Consider the following 21769-nt stretch of genomic DNA (forward strand, 5'->3'; position numbering starts at 1 on the left):
AAACACTGTATGTACAGATGAATAAATGCAAATGTAACAATACTCTCAATTGCTTTTTTTCATAGAGAAGCTTCTTTATTTCTAAGAGCACTTTGAAAACTTAGGATAATTTCAGTGCCATTTTCTATGAGAAGACTGCAAAAGATTGGCAGTTCAACTGTCATCTAATATATATATATATATATATATATATATATATATATGTGTGTGTGTGTGTGTGTGTGTGTGTGTGTGTGTGTGTGTGTGTATGAATGAAGTGGTTGAAGAGAAACCAAATAAGGTAATGAAAAAGAATATGAAGAGAATTTCTTTTCTGCTAATATAGTTTAATTCCTATAAAGAAATATTTGAGAGAAATTTCTTGAATCTGTGAAGAGACTGGAGAGATTTAACTGTCATATTAAATAGGAACTTGTCATATCTAGAGAGAGAGAGAGAGAGTTTAGGAGAGGACAAAAATGAATTTAAATTATATTTACACCCTTATATTGAAACTAAATTTAAAAAGTATTCTAGAGAAACTTTGCTATCTAAAAAAGCTGAAAGGAGGGGCCATGTTTGTTTCAGAAGTGAAGATAATTCAAGAGGAATGATGATAATGATTTTAAGTAACTTAGTGACATCTTTTTCATAGCTAAAATTCTGTTTAAAAAAAGTATATCCATTGTTATCTATTTCTTTGTTAATAATAGCCAAAAGCTCCAATATCAGATTAGAGGGCTTGCCATATATGGAGAGGTGAGCAATTGCTTCTGGGAAAATTTCTCTAGTTTTATTAAATAGATAACATTTGGATCACATGTATGGAAACCTTAAAATGCTGTATAAATTATAGTTATTAAAATTAGAAAGGGGACTCAGATAATTGATTTACTAGAGAAAAAAGGAAGCAACAATTTTAGTAGTTAAAGAAATTATCAAAATACATTCCTGGATTATGTTAGAATATAGAATGAATATCATGGATCAAGTAACAGACTGAAGAGTGACCACCTCATAAATTATGTATGAGTGTGGGCAATTTTAAAACCATGTTGCAAAAAATATACAACAATTGAATATAGGGTAATTTTAAAGACTAATAGCTTTGGGAATCAAGAAATTCTCATGTAAAAAGTAGGACTTGAGGGTTTAAATTTTTATTTAAATTTTTTATTGTGTATTCAGCAATTATGAACAAATATGAACATTTCATTATACAAAAAAGGACAAAAATGGGATTGTATAAGAAACTGAGGACTTCTATATTTATCATGGTAGTTATAAAACCATCTTGCTTATGTTCCCTTATCACCTTTTTGTTCTTTTCTGTGTACTCTTTGACATTTCATTGATTATCTTTTTTTCCACATTTATCATGACCCACTAACTACCCCTCATAAAACTTCTTTAAGAAATAAATATAATCAAGGAAAAAGAATTTAACCTGTTGGCCATGTCTGAAAATGCCTGACTTGTTCTACACATCTAGTCCCATAATCTCTCTATGGGGCAGATGGCATGCTTGTTTTATTGATCTTTTCAAGTCATGGTTGATCACTACCCTGGTCAAAGTCTTGAATTCCTTCATAATTGTTTTTCTTTGCATTATTATGATCATCACATAAATTTTTCTACTGGTTCTGTTTAGTTCACTCTGCAACAGCTTATACAAATCTTTACAAATTTCTCTGAATTTTTCATATTTGTTATTTCTTACAATTCAGTAAAATTCATTGTATTCTATTATAGTCATAAATCACAATTTGTTGAACCATTCTACTGATAGGTACCCAATTTCTTTCTTTACAGATTATTTGCTACAACAAGAAATGTTGCTCTAAATAGTTTTTTTAATCATATGAGTCCTTTCCCCTTTTTCCTCAATATTTGAACTCATTAGAGCATATGTCTAGCTGTGTTATCAACAATTTAGTGATGTATGGGAAGGGGGACAACTCCAAATTGCTTTCCTAAATGATCTGGCCATTTTATGGCATCAACAATGAATGCATTAGTAGAGCTATCTGACCCCACCCTCTCCAACAATATCCATTTCACACTTTGTCATCCTTGCCAATCTGATTGATATCAAGTATAAACCAGAGACTTTCTTAAATTTAAATTTTACTTTGTTATTAATGATTTGGAACATTTTTCATAAAGTTTCTTTATTTGAAACCTCTTCACATTTTTTGAATATTTATATATTGAGGTATGATTTATATATGTTTAATTATATTAAATGACTATGTATTTTGGATATTAGACCTTTATCAGCAAAAGTTGCTGCAAAGAATTTTCCCCACAGAAACTGTTTTGCCTTGAATTCTAAATTCATTGATTATCCATGGTTTTTGAGTTGAGCCATGAAAGAAGTTAGGAAATCTAAGAAACCATGGTAAAGAGGGAATGCATTTCAATCTGTTGAGGGGCAGCCTTTACAGAGGCACAGAAATGGAAGATAGAATGTCACGTCTGGTGAACAGCAAGTAGACTAGTTTGATTAGAATATATAATGCATGGAGAGTGCAAAAAGCATAAAGAAATAGAATGTTAGCTAGATTTTGGTATTTAAATGCCTCAATTTCTCCATCTGAAAAATGTTGATAATAGTAGCACTTGCTCCCCAGGATTATTCACATAATAAGCACTGTATAAATGTCATCCTCCTCCTCCTCATCATCAGCATTATCCTAGAAGCAACAAGGAGTTGAGTTTTTTGAATAGAATAATGACATGGTGAATCTTGTCTTTTAGAAATGTCTACTTAGCAGTTCTATTGAAGATTGATTGAAGATGGATTGAAGATGGGAGAGGCTTAAGACAAAAGAATAAATTAGGAGACTATGTAATCCAATTGAAGGGTGATAAGTTTCTGACCTAGGTTAGTAGTTAGGTGAGTGGGGGGAAAAAAGGTGAAACATGTGAAGGTACCAAATCAATAAGATTTGACAGTTAAATGGAAAGGAGGTGAATGAGAGTGACACATCAAAGATTATTTCAAGCTTTTATGAAAAGAAGTATTTGGAGATTGTTGAAAGCTTTATGCAATTTCTAAATTTAATCCATCTGGTGTTCTTGCTTCTTATTCAATTTTGAGTCCAACTTCATGAACTAATTCAATTCATTCAACTCTATGCCATAGTGTAGGCAATAGAAACTCCTCATCCATTGTTTTCCATTGTAGATTCTTAGGCTGATCTTATGGAGGCCATGTAATATTCTGAGCACTGATGATATTAGCACAATGTTATCTACAAAGAGAATCATATCTCTTCCATTGGGGTACTGCACAAAACAACCTCTGATATTGGTGAACATCTTTGCTATTTATGTCTTTTTCTGTTTTACACTTTGTTAAGTAATGATAATCAGAAGATATAATAATAGCAATAAACACATTTATTATAATAATAGGTCAACACAGAAAATAGAAACATGGTCTTATGTCTTCTATATCCTATTTGTTTTCTTCCACTTTCATTGTGCACTTGGAATAATCTAATTTAATTGAATCTCCAATTTGTAATTCTACTACTTTCTACCATGTTATAAGGGAAAATTATTTGCAGTCCTCTACCACTCTGTAACATTTTCTTTCAGCTTGTTCTTTTCAGTCTTTCCTTGACTGTCATGTCTTTCCATTATGCAAGAGGATCAAGTATTTAGTGTCATTGATAAATTAAAGTAAAAAGATCAAAATCAACTGAAGTAGAAAAATAATAATTCTGAGATTAAGAGAAGATAATTATAATTTTATTAAATTATCCAGTGACTTTTTTGGCCATTTTAAATGTAAGTGTTGCTTTTTCTCTATCTACTTCTTTAGAGAAATTATGCAGATTGATGAAAGATCTATAAAATTCTTTGAATTCCTCAGAAAAAAGGCATTAAAGAGTGTGGAGGGAAAGAGAACAAGAGAAGAAAGGAGACTTGCTAATAAATTACTTGAAGTTAATGAATTTATTTGAATTTCAATGAAATCTTGGAAATAGAAACCAAATATAAATGGTCATTCTATATATTCTCATGTCATTGGATTTTTTTCCTATTAAACTATATTTGCTAACTATTTTCTAAAATTTCTCCAAAATATTGAATCTATGATATCACAGAAGAATGCCTACAAGTTACTAGTCCCTATGTCCTTAGCAAAATCTCCTGATATCCTTGTATTGAACATCTCTCTTTTCTAAAATTTTATTTCCCCCAATTACATGCAAAAACAATTTTAACATTCAGTTCATTTCTTCCTCCCCGCCTCCCCCTTACTGAGGAATCAAGCAGTATCTCGGGGTTCTGCTTATTTATGTATGAACATATGAACATACATACATGTATATATATACATATATATATATATGTATATATATATATATATATATAAACAAACTTTGGAAATGTTATAGACATTCATTGTTTTTCTTTGTTTTTCTCAGGGGACATTTAAACTGGCTCCAGCTGGATCGCAGAGTGTTGGAACATGACTTTCCCAAAAAGTCAGGACCTGTGGTTTTGTACTTTTGTGTCAGGTAAGCACATTGGTTATTCCTTGATATATTTCTTTTACTGTTTGCTTTTGCTTTTGTAAGGCAATGGGTTTAAATGACTAGCCTAAGATCACACAGGTAATTATTAAGTGTCTAAAATTGGATTTGAACTCAGGTCCTCCTGACTCCAGGACTGATGCTCTATCCATTGCATCACCTAGCTGCCCCTCACATTCCTCGATAAATTTCCAAAGAAAGTTTTGGAAAGCTGAGAATCATAAACATAAAAGGTGTAATAAAGTTTCTTAGTTCATAATGAGAATATCTAGCTAATAAATACATATATACATCTATATGCAAATACAAGATATATACCTACAAACATCACTCTTAAGGTACTTATGTCAAGGCAAGAGGTGGGATATTAATATATTCTTTAAATGAAGCTAATGGCTGTATTTGAATTTAAATTTTAATACAAACTGAAATTACAACCCTTTCCCGTTGTGATACAGAGTACAATAATGGATATGTGGATTAAACAAATCAAGATTCATGATTTTATTCTCAATTTTGTTAAATCATACTCATCGAATTATTACAGTAACATACACACTTGAATCATTTCTCTATATGATTACATAGAGAAATCTAGAATCCCATACTATATAGTACAAATGTTTCTTTTCTTGTATCATGTGTTCCCCACATTATGTTCCTTTAAACTTTTACCTTTGTCCTCCCAATGAAGAATATTTCTTTCATTGCTATAACTGACTAATTTATCCCCTGGGGATAGGAAAAAATAAATAAAATATTAGAAACAATTGGAATTGTTTGTTTCATTAACCTTTCAAAAATGTTCATTGTGTTTTCAAAGAACTTTATGACGCATGATTACTTAACCTCTGAAATAGTCTCTTAAAATAGGACAGAATTATTGCTTCCATTTTACAGAAAGCTTTGTGGTGTAAGAGAAAGGTCAAGTAACTTAAGCCAAAATATAATTCAGCCAGTCAGCATTAGAACTCATAGCTCCAACATCCCTTGTTTTTAGCTTAGCCCATTGCCTCTTTCCAAATATATATATTGTAGAGAGAGTATGGACATTTTCAAGTTTTGTTCTCTTTTTAAATATTTCAAATGCTTGCTGAATTCAAATGCACAATAATTTCCATACTCTAAATTTTCCTAGTTCTTTTAAAACATAATAACAGAGATTCAAAAAATGGAAACAAACAATTTACATAATAATTCCCAAGAGAAAAAAATACAATTCAGAATGCTAAAGATGACCAGGGATGCAATTTCAGTCAAAATAAGCTTGATGATGCAAAAAGTATACTAAATAAGCTTGAATCAAAAGAGTATGTTTCATAATAGACTTTTTTCACAAGGTGTAGTATGTATCCTTTATCCTGGCTGGTAAGGTACATTTAAGCTAATGTTTAATGTTTTTTTGATTTGTTTAACAGCTGCATACATCTCAGAACTATTTTCATCTTAACCATTCTCATCACTGATAGGAAGGATTTCAAAAATCATAATATTCTCACTGTTGTCTACACTTTTTCATATTAATGGAGAAATTACCTAATTATAGAGAGAAAATTCTTCAGGACAATTCACTCCTCAGTTGACCAGTTGAAACACAGAATTTAAATTTGAACAATTCCTTACCTGGGGGGGAGAAGGGAGAGAAGGAAAATGGAGAGAAGGAAAATCCTTAGCACTTATTGAACCCTCCTGGCTATGGACACCGCCTTACAACAATCTACCACCTTCAGTGCACTTCACAGATGTTAACTAAAAAAAGGAAAACAATTTGGTTGTTGCCTTTAGAGACCCTTACCCCCTCCTCTACTTCCCCTAAGGGTCTGGTTTCAACTAGGAGCTGGGAGCTAATGACTTGTTGGAAGCTTAAGCATGGCTAAGATTATTAGTGTAAATGTTTATCCCCAAGGCCATACAAACTACTATAACATGGCTTCTCACTGGTACCATAGACTATCATAAAAGAACGTATTAAAGTAAAACAACCCCTAACAATTTTGGAGTAAGGGTCATAATTTTACAATTCTTTTCCACACATTCTGACATGTCTGGGGATACTCGGTCAAAGTGTTCTGTCCACTTTTCCCTCCCCCTACATCTTTACATGAACTGCTGTCTATCTGATACATCCCCTCCTCCAACCTGTACAATTGATTTCTGAAACTTAAGAATTTTATGTGGTTCCCTATTAATTTTGTCCTAGTAATTTTCCTATCATTCTGGGAAATTGAAGTAAATCTTTTTAGTTTTGATTCTGCCATTTAGTTCATTTTCTGTCCTCCAAGATTCATGTCATTTTTCAGATTTAGCAAACTGGTTATCTATCTAATAATTCTAATAAAACATCATCTTCATAAAGATTCCAAACCTTGAATTCTGTTTAAAACCAGAAAAAAATTCTCTTCTGCCAGGATTTTTTCCATGCACCGTCTGACCTTCCTTATCAGAAAAATTGATGGATTTCATTCTTTTTTTAACCTATCAAATTATTTTTATTTATGTATGTTAATAGTTTATTTATTTGTTTTTCCAACTACATGATAATTACAGATAATTTTTTGCAAGATTTTGAGTTTTCATTTTTCTCCTTCCCTCCCTTCCCTCCCTTCCCTCCCCCTCCCCCAACTGAAAGCAATCTAAAATAGACTCTTCATTTATAACTATACTAAACATAGATCCATATTGATCATGTTGTGAGAGAAGAATCGAATGCAAAAGGAAGAAAATATGAGAAAAAATGACAATATGTAAGACCACTTTTAAAAATTGAAGGTAGTAAGCTTTGGTGTTCATTTAAACCCCCACAATTCCTTCTCTGGATATAGATGATATTTTCCATCATAAGTCTTTTAAAATTTTATTTGGTTATGGTATTGCTGAAATTATCAGGTCCACCATAGTTGATCATCACTCCATGTTGTTATTAATGTGTATAATATTCTTCTGATTCTGCTCATTTCACTCAGCATCAATTCATGCAAGTCTTTCCAGCCTTTTCTGAACTCCCATCCCTTATGATTTCTTATAGAACAATAATGTTCAGTTGCATTCATATACCACATCTTGTTCAACTATTCCTCAAATGATTTTAATCTCCTCAATTTCCAATTCTTTGCCATTACAAAAAAAAAAGAGAGCTGCTATGAATATTTTTGTACATGTGGGATTTTTACTCCTTTTCATGATTTCTTCAGGATGCAGACCCAATGGTATTGCTGCATCATAGGGTATACACAGTTTTATGCCCTTTGGGCATAATTCCAAATTGCTCTCCACCAGTAATACATTAGTGTCCCAGTTTTCCCACAACCCCTCCAACATTGGTCATTTTTTTTTCTAGTCGTATTGCCAAATCTGATAGGTGTGAGGTGATACCTCAGAAATGTTTTAATTTTCATTTCTTTAATCAGTAATGATTTAGAGAAATTTTTTCATATGACTATAGATTGTCTGAGAATTTTCTTTCTATAACCTTTGACCATTTATCAATTGGGGAATGAATTATATTTTAATAAATTTGACTCACTTCTCTTTATATTTTAGAAATGAGCCCCATGTCAGAAACATGAGTTGTAAAAATTTCTTCCCAGTTTGTTACCTTCCTTTTAATCTTGATTGCAGTGGTTTGGTTTGTCCAAAAACTTTTTAATTTAATGTAATCAAAATTATCCAGTTTGTTTTTTATAGTTTTCTCTTCTTTGGTATAGGGTATGAGATGTTCTATGCATGATTTCTGTCATATTTTCTTCCCCATTGGTTTTTATCAAACATTGAGTTTTTATCCCAGGAGCTGGAATCGTTGGGTTTATAAAACACCATATTACTGTAGTCATTTACTGCAGTTTCTTTTGTACCTAATCTACTGATGGAGTTCATTCTTATCACAACTATCTACAGCTTCAGCTGAGCCATTCATTAAACATGCATATCTTAAAAGTACTTTAACTTTAGAGAGTCTCATCATATCATTTCTGCATTGGTTTAAGAAGATATGTATGTGTGTATATATATATGTAAATTTATGTGTGTGTGTATATACACACACATAGACATGCAAATACATATACATATGTACATGGGGGGCATATGTATGTGTCTATAAACAGATCTATGCTCAGTTCAGGTGGTGAGTGACTTTTCCTTTGTCTTAGTGAGAAGGGAATATTAAATCTCTTATAAAAGTGAAAAAGATCAAATGCCTCAAGCCAAGCTCTGGAAGCTCATGAAATGTAAATATTCCCATATGTTCTATATTGGATACCATCCCAGAAATGCCTTTTTATTTGGCATATATATATATATATATTCTTTCCCAAAAACACATTCTTAAGACATATATAAGAAATGGAACAGAATTTTCACGCCTATTCAACAGATTAAGAAACAAAGATGCCAAAAGGTTAAATAACTTGAGTAAAGGAATGAGTCAGTAAAACCTGAAATTTGAACTCCCTTTCTAGTCTTCAAAACAAAATTCTGACTAAGTTACCTTTTCAGGATATCCAAAGCCAATGACTACTGTTGAATTTTTTTCATTTCTACAAAATAAAGTAATTGAATCAGGTGACTGCTCAAGTTCCATGCAGTCCTAAATTTCTTTGTTCATGAAAAAGAGTGTCTAGAATCTAGATTTTCATTTACTTTTCTAGATCTCCTTTGTTTGAACTCCTTGCTTCAAGGTGCTCCCCTCTTAAATACATTTTGTATGCAGCTATGAAAATGCTATTCTGAAAGCGTAAGCCTGACCACATTACTTCCCTGCTTGAACAGTTGCCTCTCGTGACTTCCTCTTGCTTCTGGGATAAAATGCAAGTTTGAATGGAAGTGGAGGTGGAAGTGGGAAGCATTCACAATCTGGGGAGCATTCAGCATACCTTTCCAGGTTTATTACATATGATTGTCCTCATGTAATCCTTATTCCAAATATCCTCATTCCCATTTCTTGGCTTTTGCCAAGGCTTTTCTCAAAGCACAGAATACATCCTCTCTTTTGCCTCTTAGAATCCCTGGCTTCCATTTTTCTTTTTTAATTTTCTCTTTAATTCATGGAGTAAAACAAGCATTTCCACAACAGTTCAAGAAATAAAGATGATTATTCATGAATCTGTAAATCTACTCTGCACGATTTGTTAATCCTTTCAAATATACAACAGAGTTATCATGAAAATTTCTTTTTCTTCTTCCTTTCTCCAAGAGAAGGTTACTATTAGCCCCAAATAGGTGTGTGTGTGTGTGTGTGTGTGTGTGTGTGTGTGTTTGTTTGTGTGTGGAGAGACAGAGAGAGAGACAGAGAGAGCGACAGAGAGAGAGACAGAGAGAGAGGTATATAGTTAGATAGATTTAGATATAGATATTTCCAGTTAATTTAGAATGTAAATGCCCTATTCTCCACGAGATCTTTATTTATCCTCCAGCTGATGGTATCTATTCCCTTTATATCCACATACACACAAGTAACTTCTGTATTTACTAACCATATATACATACGAGTATAGAAGTACATGTTTTTCCCATACAGAATGAAATCTCCTAGAAGACAGGGACTGATTTGTTTTTTTCTTTGTATCCCCAAAAAGTAGCACAGTGGTCTATAGTAACATGTAATACATAATCAAGGATAATTGATTTTCTTAGAATGGTCCAAATGTCTCAGATTATTGATAAAATATCAGAGATGTTCTCCTGAAGTCCTTATGGTAATTACTACTTCAAAAGAGACAGGAGATCCATTAATGGAAAGTGACCCATAAAAGCATATCATCAGCCCTGCTTTTTTATGAAGAGTGACTGAGGAAAGTAAGCTTCAGGTCAAGGAATTAAGACCCTGAAGCTTTAATTCAAGCTCTGGCCCTGATTTTTCTCCCCTCTAAATCTCATTTAGAAAATGTGTATCTTTGATTTGAAAATGAAGATAAGAAGCCACCAAAACAAGTTTTAAGTGGAAATGGCATTAGGACTTAAGAAAGAGCTAAAGCATTAGCCTCTTATCCTCCAGATGTAAGAAAGAAAGAGGCCCTTTAAAAATAGAGAACCTTACTAGATGGTGGGGAATGACCCAAAGTCATAACTAGGGGAAGCTAAATGCTATGAGAAACTGAGGGGTATATAAAATATAGAAAATATTCATTCATTAACCCAAGGGTGCTAGGTCATTAGGAAAGAGGGATTGATTGTACATTTTTTTTGACCAAAGTACAAACAAGAAACTTTGGGTTTCTCAGGATAGAGAACTTATCTCAGTAGGAGCTTTACTTCATATACCTAAAGAAAGTCATACAAATAAAGTCAAAAACTGTCCCTGCCCTTACAAAGCTCACATTCTAACAGGGTATGGACATGGAAATATCTAGTTGTAAGTAAGCTATATACAGAATAAATGAAAGGTAATCTGAAAAGGGAAGGTATCATTATTTAGAAGGATATTTAGGGGGATAGGTGACAATTCCCTTGAAGAAGGTGAGATTTGAGCTAAGTTGGGAAATAGAAGGCAGAGGTGAGGGGACAGAACATTAGGAGTTGAAATATTGAATTTCAGAAAGGACAAGTAGATCAGGGTAGCTGTATTGTAAAGGGGAAGGGAGAGAGGAAGCGATGGATTGGAAATAAGAAGACTAGAAAGACAGGAAGGAGGCACCTTATGAAAGATTTTAAATATAAAGTTCATATTTGGTCCTAGAGGTGATTGGGAACCGCTGGAAAAATGGAATAATATGCTCAGACTTAACACTGAAGCACATATAGGTAAGTGATGATAGCCACAGCAAGGTGGCACAATGGATAGAGTGCTGAACCTGGAGTCAGGAAGACTTGAGTTCAGATCCAACCTCAAGACAAGTCCTAGCTATGTGACCTTGAGCAAGGTAATTTTCTTTTGCCTTTTTCTCTCAACTGTAAAATGAGGAATAATATAGCATATATTTTATAGGTTTGTTGAGAGGATCAAATGAAATGATAATCATAAAGTATAATTCCTGGCACATATGCACTGTTTAAATACTAGCTATTATTGTTGTTTTTATTTAAAATAACCTTACAGATGAGTGGAGGATGTAGTAAAAAAGAGAACGAAATAAGGTGTGAAGACAATTTTTTTGTTGCTGCTCAGTCATTTTCAGTCATATCTGGTTTTTCTGTCCTCATTTTAGGGTTTTCTTGGCAAGGGTGCTAAAGTGGTTTGCCATTTCCTTCTTCAGTGAAGACAAATTAGAATGCAAATGAGCTATGGCCCAGGCAAGAAGTGAAAGACTTGGAAGGCTTAATGGCTGTGTGGGTGAAGAGAAGGGAATGTACATAAAAGGTGTTAAAAATCATCAGATTTGATAAGAAATTATATAAAGTGGTTAAGTGTGAATAAGAAATCAATGATGTCAATGAGTTTATGAGCTTGGATGATTGGAAGATTTGTCTTGTCCTTCATAGAAATAACAAAGAACAAAAGAAGGGATGATGCAGGGGGGTATAATGAGTTCAGTTTGGAATGTGTTGAATATGAAATGCTTACTTCTATTTCAAAATGTCTAGAACATAGTTGATGATAAATGAATAATTCAGCAGAGACACTAAGGCTGGATAGATAGATCTGGGAATCATCTACATAAGTGATGAGTGAAATCCCTAGGAACTGAAAAGATCACCAGGTAAAATAGTAGAGAGCAAAATGAGAAGAGGAACTGGGAGAGAATCAGGGGCATATCCATCATTAGTGATCCTGATATGGATAAAGAAAAAGCAAAAGAAATTGAGAAGGAAAAACAGGATAGAGCAGTGTCATCAAAACCTATGGAAAAGAAAGTGTCCCCAAGGACAACAGTATCAAATGCTACAGAGAGATCAAGAAGAATGAGAACTGAGAAAGGTCACTAGACTTGAAAGTTAAGAGATCATTGGTAACTTGGGAGACATCGCTTTCAGGTGGACAATGACACCAGGGATGATAGGGATATTCTCCTTTATCTTACTCAAGAACATCATAGAATCATAGATTTTAAGCTGGAAGAGATTTTCAGAATCATCTAATTCAACCCCATTATTCTATAAATACAAATACTAAATATCAAGAAAATTATAGGATTATGTCAAGAATACCTGGTCCCATGGAACTGTCTCCAATTCCAAAGTGAGCACACAGACATCTCCTCACAATCTATATTGATAAAGCTAGAAATGATGTCAGGAAAAGAGTAAATGAAATGAAAGTAGCAAGAATTTTCTTTTTTTAAATTAATTTTTATTAAAGATATTATTTGAGTTTTACACCCCCCCCCACAGAAAGTACTCTGTCAGTCTTTACTTTGTTTCCATGTTGTAGCTTGATCCAAATTGGGTGTGATGAGAGAGAAATCATATCCTTAAAGAAGAGAAGAGAAGTCTAAGAGGTGATAAGATCAGACAATAAGATTTCTGTTTTTTTCCCCTAAATTTAAGGGTATAGTTCTTGAACTTTGTTCAAATTCCACAGCTCCTTATCTGGATACAGCTGGCACTCTCCTTTGCAGACAGCCCAAAATTGTTCCTGATTGTTGCACTGATGGAATGAGTGAGTCCTTCAAGGTTGAACATCACTCCCATGTTGCTGTTAGGGTGTACAGTATTTTTCTGGTTCTGCTCATCTCACTCAGCATCAGTTCATACAAATCCCTCCAGGCTTCCCTGAAATCCCGACCCTCCTGGTTTCTAATAGAACAATAGTGTTCCATGACATACATATACCACAGTTTGCTAAGCCATTCCCCAATTGAAGGACATTTACTTGATTTCCAATTCTTTGCCACCACAAACAGGGCTGCTATAAATATTTTTGTACAAGTAATGTTTTTACCCTTTTTCATCATCTCTTCAGGGTATAGACCCAGTAGTGGTATTGCTGGGTCAAAGGGTATGCACATTTTTGTTGCCCTTTGGGCATAATTCCGATTAGCTCTCCAGAAGGGTTGCATGAGTTCACAGCTCCACCAACAGTGTAATAGTGTCCCAGATTTCCCACAACCCTTCCTCTTCATATTGGCCAATCTGAGCAGTGTCAGTCCTTTGTCAGAATCATTAGTTGTAAAGATTGTTTCCTAATTTACTACATTTCTTTTGATCTTGGTTACATTGGTTTTATCTGTGCAAAAGTTTTTTAATTTAATGTAATGGAAATCATCTAATTGGTTTTTGATGATGTTCTCCAACTCTTCCTTAGTCATAAACTGCTCCCCTTTCCCTAGATCTGACAGGTAAATTAATCCTTGATCTTCTAATTTGCTTATAGTATTGATTTTTATGTCTAAGTCCTGTAACCATTTGGATCTTATCTTGGTAAAGGATGTGAGGTGTTGGTCTAATCTAAGTTTCCTCCATACTAACTTCCAATTATCCCAACAGTTTTGATCAAAGAGGGAGTTTTTATCCCAATGGCTGGACTCTTTGGGTTTATCAAACAGCAGATTACTATCATCATCTCCTGCTTTTACACCTAGTCTATTCCACTGGTCCACCACTCTATTTCTTAGCCAATACCAAACAGTTTTGACGACTGATGCTTTATAATATAATTTTAGATCAGGTAGGGCTAAGCCACCTTCTTTTACACATTTTTTCATTAAGCTCCTGGCAATTTTTGACTTTTTATTTTTCCATATGAATTTACTTACAATTTTTTCTAACTCATTAAAGTAATTTTTTGGAATTTTGATTGGTAGGGCACTAAACAGATAGTTTAGTTTTGGTAGAATTGTCATTTTTTTATATTAGCTCTACCTATCCATGAGCAGTTGATATTTGCCCAGTTATTTAAATCTGATTTAATTTGTGTGAGAAGTGTTTTATAATTGTTTTCAAAAAGATTCTGAGTCTGTTTTGGCAAATAGACTCCCAAGTATTTTATATTGTCTAAGTTACTTTGAATGGGATTTCTCTTTCTAGCTCTTCCTGCTGTATCTTGCTAGACATATATAGAAAAGTTGAGGATTTCTGAGGGTTTATTTTATAAACTGCAACTTTGCTAAAATTGCTAATTGTTTCCAGTAGTTTTTTGGATGATTTCTTGGGATTCTCTAGGTAGCCCATCATGTCATCTGCGAAGAGTGAGAGTTTTGTCTCTTCCTTCCCAATTCTAATTCCTTCAATTTCTTTTTCTTCTCTAATTGCTGATACTAACATTTATAATACAATATTGAATAGTAGTGGTGATAATGGGCACCCTTGTTTCACCCCTGATCTTATTGGGAATGCCTCTAGCCTCTCCCCATTGAATATAATGCTTGTTGATGGTTTCAGATAGATACTGCTAATTATTTTAAGGAACAGTCCATTTGTTCCTACACTCTCTAGTGTTTTTAATAGGAATGGATGCTATATTTTGTCAAAAGCTTTTTCAGCATCTATTGATATGATCATATGATTTCTGATGGGTTTGTTGTTGATATAATTGAGTATACTAGCAGTTTTCCTAATATTGAACCAACCCTGCATTCCTGGGATAAATCCTACTTGATCATAATGTATTATCCTAGTGATAACTTGTTGTAGTCGTTTTGCTAAGATTTTATTTAGGATTTTTGCATCTATATTCATCAGGGAAATAGATCTATAATTTTCTTTCTCTGTTTTATCTCTTCCTGGTTTAGGTAACAACACCATATTGGTTTCATAGAAAGAGTTAGGCAGAGTTCCATCTTTCCCTATTTTTCCAAAGAGTTTATATAGAATTGGAATCAATGTTCCTTAAATATTTGGTAGAATTCACTTGCGAATCCATCAGGCCCTGGAGATTTTTTTTAGGGAGTTCAATAATGGCTTGTTGAATTTCTTTTTCTGAGATAGGGTTGTTTAGGTATTTAATCTCTTCTTCATGTAACCTGGGCAACTTATATTTTTGTAACCATTCATCCATTTCACTTATATTATCAAATTTATTGGCATAGAGTTGGGCAAAATAATTTCGAATTATTACTTTAATTTCCTCCTCATTGGTGGTGAGTTCACCTTTTTCATTTATGATACTAGCAATTAGATTTTCTTCTTTATTTTTTTAATCAAATTGACCAGAGGTTTATCAATTTTATTGTTTTTTTCATAATACCAACTTTTGGTTTTATTTATTAATTCAATAGTTTTTTTGCTTTCGATTTTATTAATTTCTCCTTTAATTTTTAGAATTTCTAATTTAGTATTTAATTGGGGATTTCTGATTTGTTCATTCTCTAATTTTTTTAGTTGCATGTTTAGTTCATTGTTTTCCTCTTTCTCCAATTTATTCATGTAAGCATTTAGAGCTATAATATATATCCCCTGAGAGTCGCTTTGAATGAATCCCATAGGTTTTGGTATGTTGTTTCATTATCTAGGATAAAATGGTTAATTCTTTCTATAATTTGTTTTTGGTCCACTCATTTTTTAAAATGAGGTTATTCAGTGTCCAATTTGTTCTGGGTCTATATCTCCTTGGCCCAGTATTGCATATGACTTTTATTGCATTGTGATCTGAAAAAGATGTATTCACTATTTCTGCCTTTCTGCAGTTGATCATTAGGTTTTTATGTCCAAGTACATGGTCAATTTTTGTATAAGTTCCATGTACTGCAGAGAAGAAGGTATATTCCTTTCTGTCCCTATTCAGTTTCCTCAATAAGTCTACCATATCTAATTTTTCTAGCAATCTATTTACCTCCTTAACTTCTTTCTTGTTTATTTTATGATTCGATTTATCTAGATCTGATAGTGGGAGGTTGAGGTCTCCCACTAGTAGAGTTTTGCTGTCTATGTCTTCCTGTAGTTCTTTCAGCTTCTCCTCTAAGAATTTGGGTGCTGTCCCACTGGGTGCATATATATTCAATATTGAAATAACTTTATTGACTATAGTACCTTTTAAGAGGATAAAGTTTCCTTCCCTATCTCTTTTAACACTATCTATTTTGCTGCTGCTTTGTCTGAGATAAGGATTGCTACCCCTGCTTTTTTTACTTCAGCTGAAGCAAAATATATTTTGCTCCAACCTTTTACCTTTACTCAATATGTATCTCTCTGCTTCAAATGAGTTTCTTGTAAGCAACATATTGTAGGAATCTGGTTTTTAATCCACTCTGCTATTCACTTACGTTTTAAGGGAGAGTTCATCCCATTCACATTCAAGGTTATGATTACTAATTATTTATTGTCCTTCATGCTATCTTCCCTCCAATTGTATTTTCCCCCCTTTCTCCCCCCTTTCTCCATATTCCCTAGTATTTTGTTTCTGAATACCACCCCCTTCAGTGTATTTGCCCTCCTATATCACACCCTCCCCTTTTCTTTCCCCTTTCCCTTTTTCCCTTTTCCCCTACCCTTCCTTTTGTTATTTCCCCCTTTCCCCCCCACTCCCTTTTCCTTTCTCCATCCCCTCCTCCCCTTTTCGCCTTTTAATACTTGAAAGGTTAGATGTTTTATAAGTTAACTGAGTATGTGTAGGTTGACTTTAAGCCAAGTCTGATGAGAAGAAAATTCAGGTGTTTCTCCTCTGCTCCCTTCTTCCCCTGTATTACCATAGGTTTGTTCGTACCTCTTAGTGTAATGAGATTTACCCCATTCACTCCCCTCCCTCCTCCCATCTCTTTCCTGTCCCCCTTTTTAAGGAGGTAGTGTTTTTTAGATCATTCTAAGTCATAGAAAATTCTGAGTGTCTGTCCCTTCTAGTTCAGTATATTCTATCAAATAGAATCAAAATTCCTCAGAGTTATTAGGGTCTTTCTCCCAAGTGGGGTTAAAGCCAGTTACATCTCTTTAGATAGCGGTCTCATGGATAGGTCGTGAATGTCCATCATTTCTGGCTAGGTATATTCTCTCTGTTAGAGTTACAATTCTCAAGATTTATGAGAATGTTTCCCCCCCAAGATCGGATATAGCCAGTTTCAAATTACTGGATTGCATTTTTTCCCCTATTACCACCACCATTTTTTTTAAACCTTTTCATGCGTTTCTTGAACCTCCTGTTTGATGTCCAAATTTTCTGTTTAGCTCTGGTCTTTTCATCAGAAATTTTTGGAATTCTTCCATTTCGTTAAATGTCCATCTTTTTCCTGGAAGAGAAGGCTCAGCTGTGCAGGAAAGTAGATTCTTGGCTGCATTCCAAGCTCCCGTGCTCTTCGAAATATCTCATTCCAGGCCCTTCAATCCCTTAATGTTGATGCAGCCAGGTCCTGCATGATCCTTACTGTGGCTCTTTGATATTTAAATTGTTTCTTTCTGGCTGCTTGCAGGATTTTCTCTTTTATAGTTCTGGAGTTTGGCCACAACATTCCTTGCTGTTTTCATTTTAGGATCTTTTTCTGGTGTGTATCGATGTACTCTTTCAATAACTACTTTGCCCTCCGATTCCATGATATCAGGGCAGTTTTCCATCACTAGATCCTGTAATATTAAGTCCAGGCTTTTTTTCTCTTCAATGTTTTCAGGAAGTCCTATAATTTTCAGGTTGCCCCTCCTCGATCTATTCTCGAGGTCAGTGGTTTTGTTGATGAGGTATTTTACATTTGCTTCTATTTTTTCTATTTTTTGATTTTGTTTAACTGACTTCTGCTGTCTCATGGAGTCATTAGTTTCTGTAGACTTCATTCTTTTTTGTGGGGAGGTGTTTTCATTAACCTTTTGCAACTCCTTTTCCAAACGGTCAATTCTACTTTTGAAAGAGCTTTCCATTTGACCAATTGATGTTTTGAGAGAATTAATTTCTTTTTGCATTTGCCCATTTGAAGATCTGAGAGATTTATTCTCATTTTGTATTTGTCCAATTGCACTTTCTAAGGTTTTGTTTTCTTGTTGCAAGGTAGTAATTGTCTTTCCCAAATTTTCCAGTTGATTTTTAAACTCCTTCCTTATTTCTTCAAGGAAGTCTTTCTGTGCTGTAGAGCAGATTGTATTCTCCTCAGAGGTTCCAGGTCTCTCTGAGTTAGGGTCTTTCCCTTCCAAGAATTTTTCTATGGATTTACCTTTCCACTGACCCTTCTTCAGTTTGCTAAGACCTGAGGTGGGGAGGGGCTGGTTCCAGGGCTTGATATCATTAAAGGCTTTACTCACTGAGTGAAGTTTCTCTGGCTGGCCAGTAGGAGGTGCTCGTTGCTTTCTCTGGAGTGTCTGTGACCTTGGTTGAAGCCTTCTCCCTTTCCTTGAAGGGAGGAGTTGAAGCTATTGAATTCTTTTGTCTTCAGTCAATGATGGGCTTTACCCTGGCCTGAGGTCATTCCTCAGCTGGGCTGGTTCTCCTACTCACACACCAGGGCCTGAGGCAGAAGTAGTTTGCATTTGTTTGTAAGGGAAGAAGTCTGAGTTGTGATGGGACTCAGACCAGAGGGGACCAGGGATGGTGTTGGAAGCCTTCTTGCTCCAGAACTCTCCCCCCCCCAGCCCTGTCCAAGATCTCCCCGGGACAGCTCCAACACCAGCGCCTCCGCTCTGCTGCCAACTCACGCCCCAGCAAGTCCGGCTCTCGGGCCCTCAGACTCCTGGTTCCAATTCAACTGTTGATCTGGCTGATCTGGGGCTGATCCTCCCTCTGAGCCCAGACTGACCCGCCTGAATTCGGCCAAAGCTGCTGCCAGAGACAAATCCTGAGGTAGATGTTCTTTCTCCTGGCTTTTCTTTCTGAATTTTTTGGGTCAGATTTCTTTTAAGAGGTTTGTTTCATGTGATAGATGGGGAAGAGATCAGGAGACTTTAGAACTGTGCCTGTCTTCTCTCTGCCATCTTGGCTGGAAGTCCTTTTTTTAAATTTTTTAAAAATATTTAATACTTATTTATTCTCATTTTGTACAAATTTTTTATACATTAATAAAATATTCTTGTATAAGAGTAAACAAACTACCCCCTCCCCCCCAAAAAAAATATAGACTCACTTGAGCAATAAAATAAAGGGGAGAGAAAAAAATTAAAATTAAAAAAAATAGTAATAATTGCAGGTATGGCCAGGTAGTGCAATAGACAGAGCACCAGCCCTGGAGTCATGAGCACCCAAGCCTACATCTGGCCCCGTACACCCAACAATCACCCAGCCTGTGACATGCAAGCCACCCAAACCCCACTGACCTGCAAAAACCAAAAAAAAAGGGGGAAAAAAGGCCCAAAATAAAATAAAATAGTAATAATAGTAGGGGTGGCTAGTTGGTGGACAGAGCATTGGCCCTTGAGCCAGGAGTACCTGGGGCCAAATCTGCTCTCAGACACCCAACGATCACCCTGCTGTGAGGCCCCAGGTGGGCCACCCAGCCCCATTTTCCCTGCACCCCCCCCAAAAAATAATAATAATAAAAAATGTGCTTGATTCTTTGTTCCAACACCAACAACTCAGTCACAGGTGCATCACATTCTTTATGATAAGTCCATGGCAAAATGTGGGTCACATTCTTTATGATAAGTCCATGGCAAAAGTTACTTCCATATTTTTCCACTGTTGCCATTGCTGATCACAACTCCCTCCTTTCGTATTTCTCCACTACCATGTACTATATTTTCTCTCTCCTTTCACTCTAACTCTGCTGTAGCATAGCTGATTGGCACAGCAGACAGATCCCTGGCCCTAGGTCCAAGAGGCCCTGAGCCCCCATACCACCTGGCCCTATGGTTCTGGACAGCCCTTCCAATCCCAGCCCCTTGCAAGAAGTAAAAAAGTAAATGTGTTATATCTGACCACCCTCCCCCCCATGGTCCATCCTCTCCTCCATCACTCCTATCACCCCCCCTTCCCCCTGTCCCCCCTCCTTCTTACTCCAGATGCCTATACCCCATTGAGTATATATGCTGTTTCCTCTCCTAGCCACCTCTGATGAGAGTGAAGATTCCCTCATTTCCCCCTTGCCTTCCCCCCCTTCCATATCATTGCAATACCTCATTGTAATAAAGAAAAATCTTATTATATGAAATATCTTGGCATATTCCCCCTCTCCTTTTTCTTTCTCCCATTACATTTCCCTTTTTTCTATTGACTCCATTTTTACTCTATATTTTATCTTTGAATTCAGATTTCCCCTGTGTTTCAACTATAAAAGCTCCCTCTACCTGCTCTATTAACTGAGAAGGTTCATATGAGTATTATCAGTGTCATTTTTCTATGCAGGAATACATTCAGTTCATCATCATTAAGTCCCTCATATTTTCCCCCTCTCCTCCAATCTCCATGCTTCACCTGAGTCCTGTATCTGAAGATCAAACCTTCTGTTCCGCTCTGGCCATTCCAACAGGAACATTTGAAATTCCCCTGGTTCATTGAAAGTCCATCTTTTTCCCTGGAAGAGGTCATTCATTTTGCTGGGTAGTTGATTCTTGGTTGCATTCTAAGCTTTTTTGCCTTCTGGTATATTATATTCTAAGCCCTACGAGTTCCAATGTAGCTGCTGCTAAATCCTATGTGATCCTAACTGCAGCTCCATGATATTTGAATTGTGTCCTTCTGGCTGCTTGGGAGTTCTGGAACTTGGCTATAATATTCCTAGGGGTTGGTTTTTTGGGATCTCTTTCTTGGGGCGATTGGTAGATTCTCTCCATTTCTATTTTGCCCTCTGCTTCTAAAATATCAGGGTAATTTTCCTGTAGTAATTCTTTGAAAATGATGTCAAGGCTCTTTTCCTGATCATGACTTTCAGGTATTCCAATAATTTTTAAATTATCTTTTCTAAGTCTATTTTTCTTTATCAGTTGTTTTTTCAATGAGATATTTCACATTTTCTTCTAATTTTTCATTATTTTGGTTTTGAAATATTGATTCCTGATTTCTGATAAATTCATCAGTCTCCCTGAGTTCTATTCTTTGTCTGAAGGGTTTGTTCTCCTCAGAAAGTTTTCTTATCTCTTTTTCCATCTGACCAATTTTGCTTTTTAAAGCATTCTTCTCCTCCTTAACTTTTTGAACTGTTTTATACATTTGACCTAAGCTGGTTTTTAGCATGCTAATTTATTGAGCATTTTTTTTGGATTTCCTTGACTAGGCTGCTGACTTCATTTTCATGTTTTTCTTGCATCTCTCTCCTTTCTTTTCCCAGTTTTTCTTCCAACTCCCTCATTTGATTTTCAAAGTCTTTTTTTGAGCTCTGTCATAGCCTGAGTCCAATTTCTATTTTTGTTGGAGTCTTTAGATGCAGGAGCTTGTGCTTCCTCATCTTCAGACTGAGTATATTGATCCTTCTTTGGTTCATAGATAATGTATTTCACAATGGTGTTTCTCTGCTTGCTCATTTTCCCAGTCTAAACCTGTTTTTGGGGGTGCTTCCTGAGCTTTTGGGACACTCCCACAAGGGTCT

At 35.1% G+C, this 21769-nt stretch overlaps 1 protein-coding gene across 7 annotated transcripts in view; it reads left to right on the forward strand.

Annotated features, from left to right (window-relative positions):
* FRMD4A (FERM domain containing 4A) overlaps window positions 1-21769 on the forward strand; it is a 573082-nt gene that overhangs the window by 374643 nt on the left and 176670 nt on the right. For all 7 annotated transcript variants that reach the window (XM_074194087.1, XM_074194085.1, XM_074194086.1 and 4 more), the window contains exon 4: window positions 4422-4514. In XM_074194087.1, coding sequence (XP_074050188.1) covers window positions 4422-4514 — 93 coding nt within the window. The remainder of the gene's footprint in view (window positions 1-4421; window positions 4515-21769) is intronic.

This window comes from Macrotis lagotis, chromosome 7 (genome assembly GCF_037893015.1).
Source record: "Macrotis lagotis isolate mMagLag1 chromosome 7, bilby.v1.9.chrom.fasta, whole genome shotgun sequence".
In the NCBI taxonomy this organism is placed as follows: Eukaryota; Metazoa; Chordata; class Mammalia; order Peramelemorphia; family Peramelidae; genus Macrotis; species Macrotis lagotis.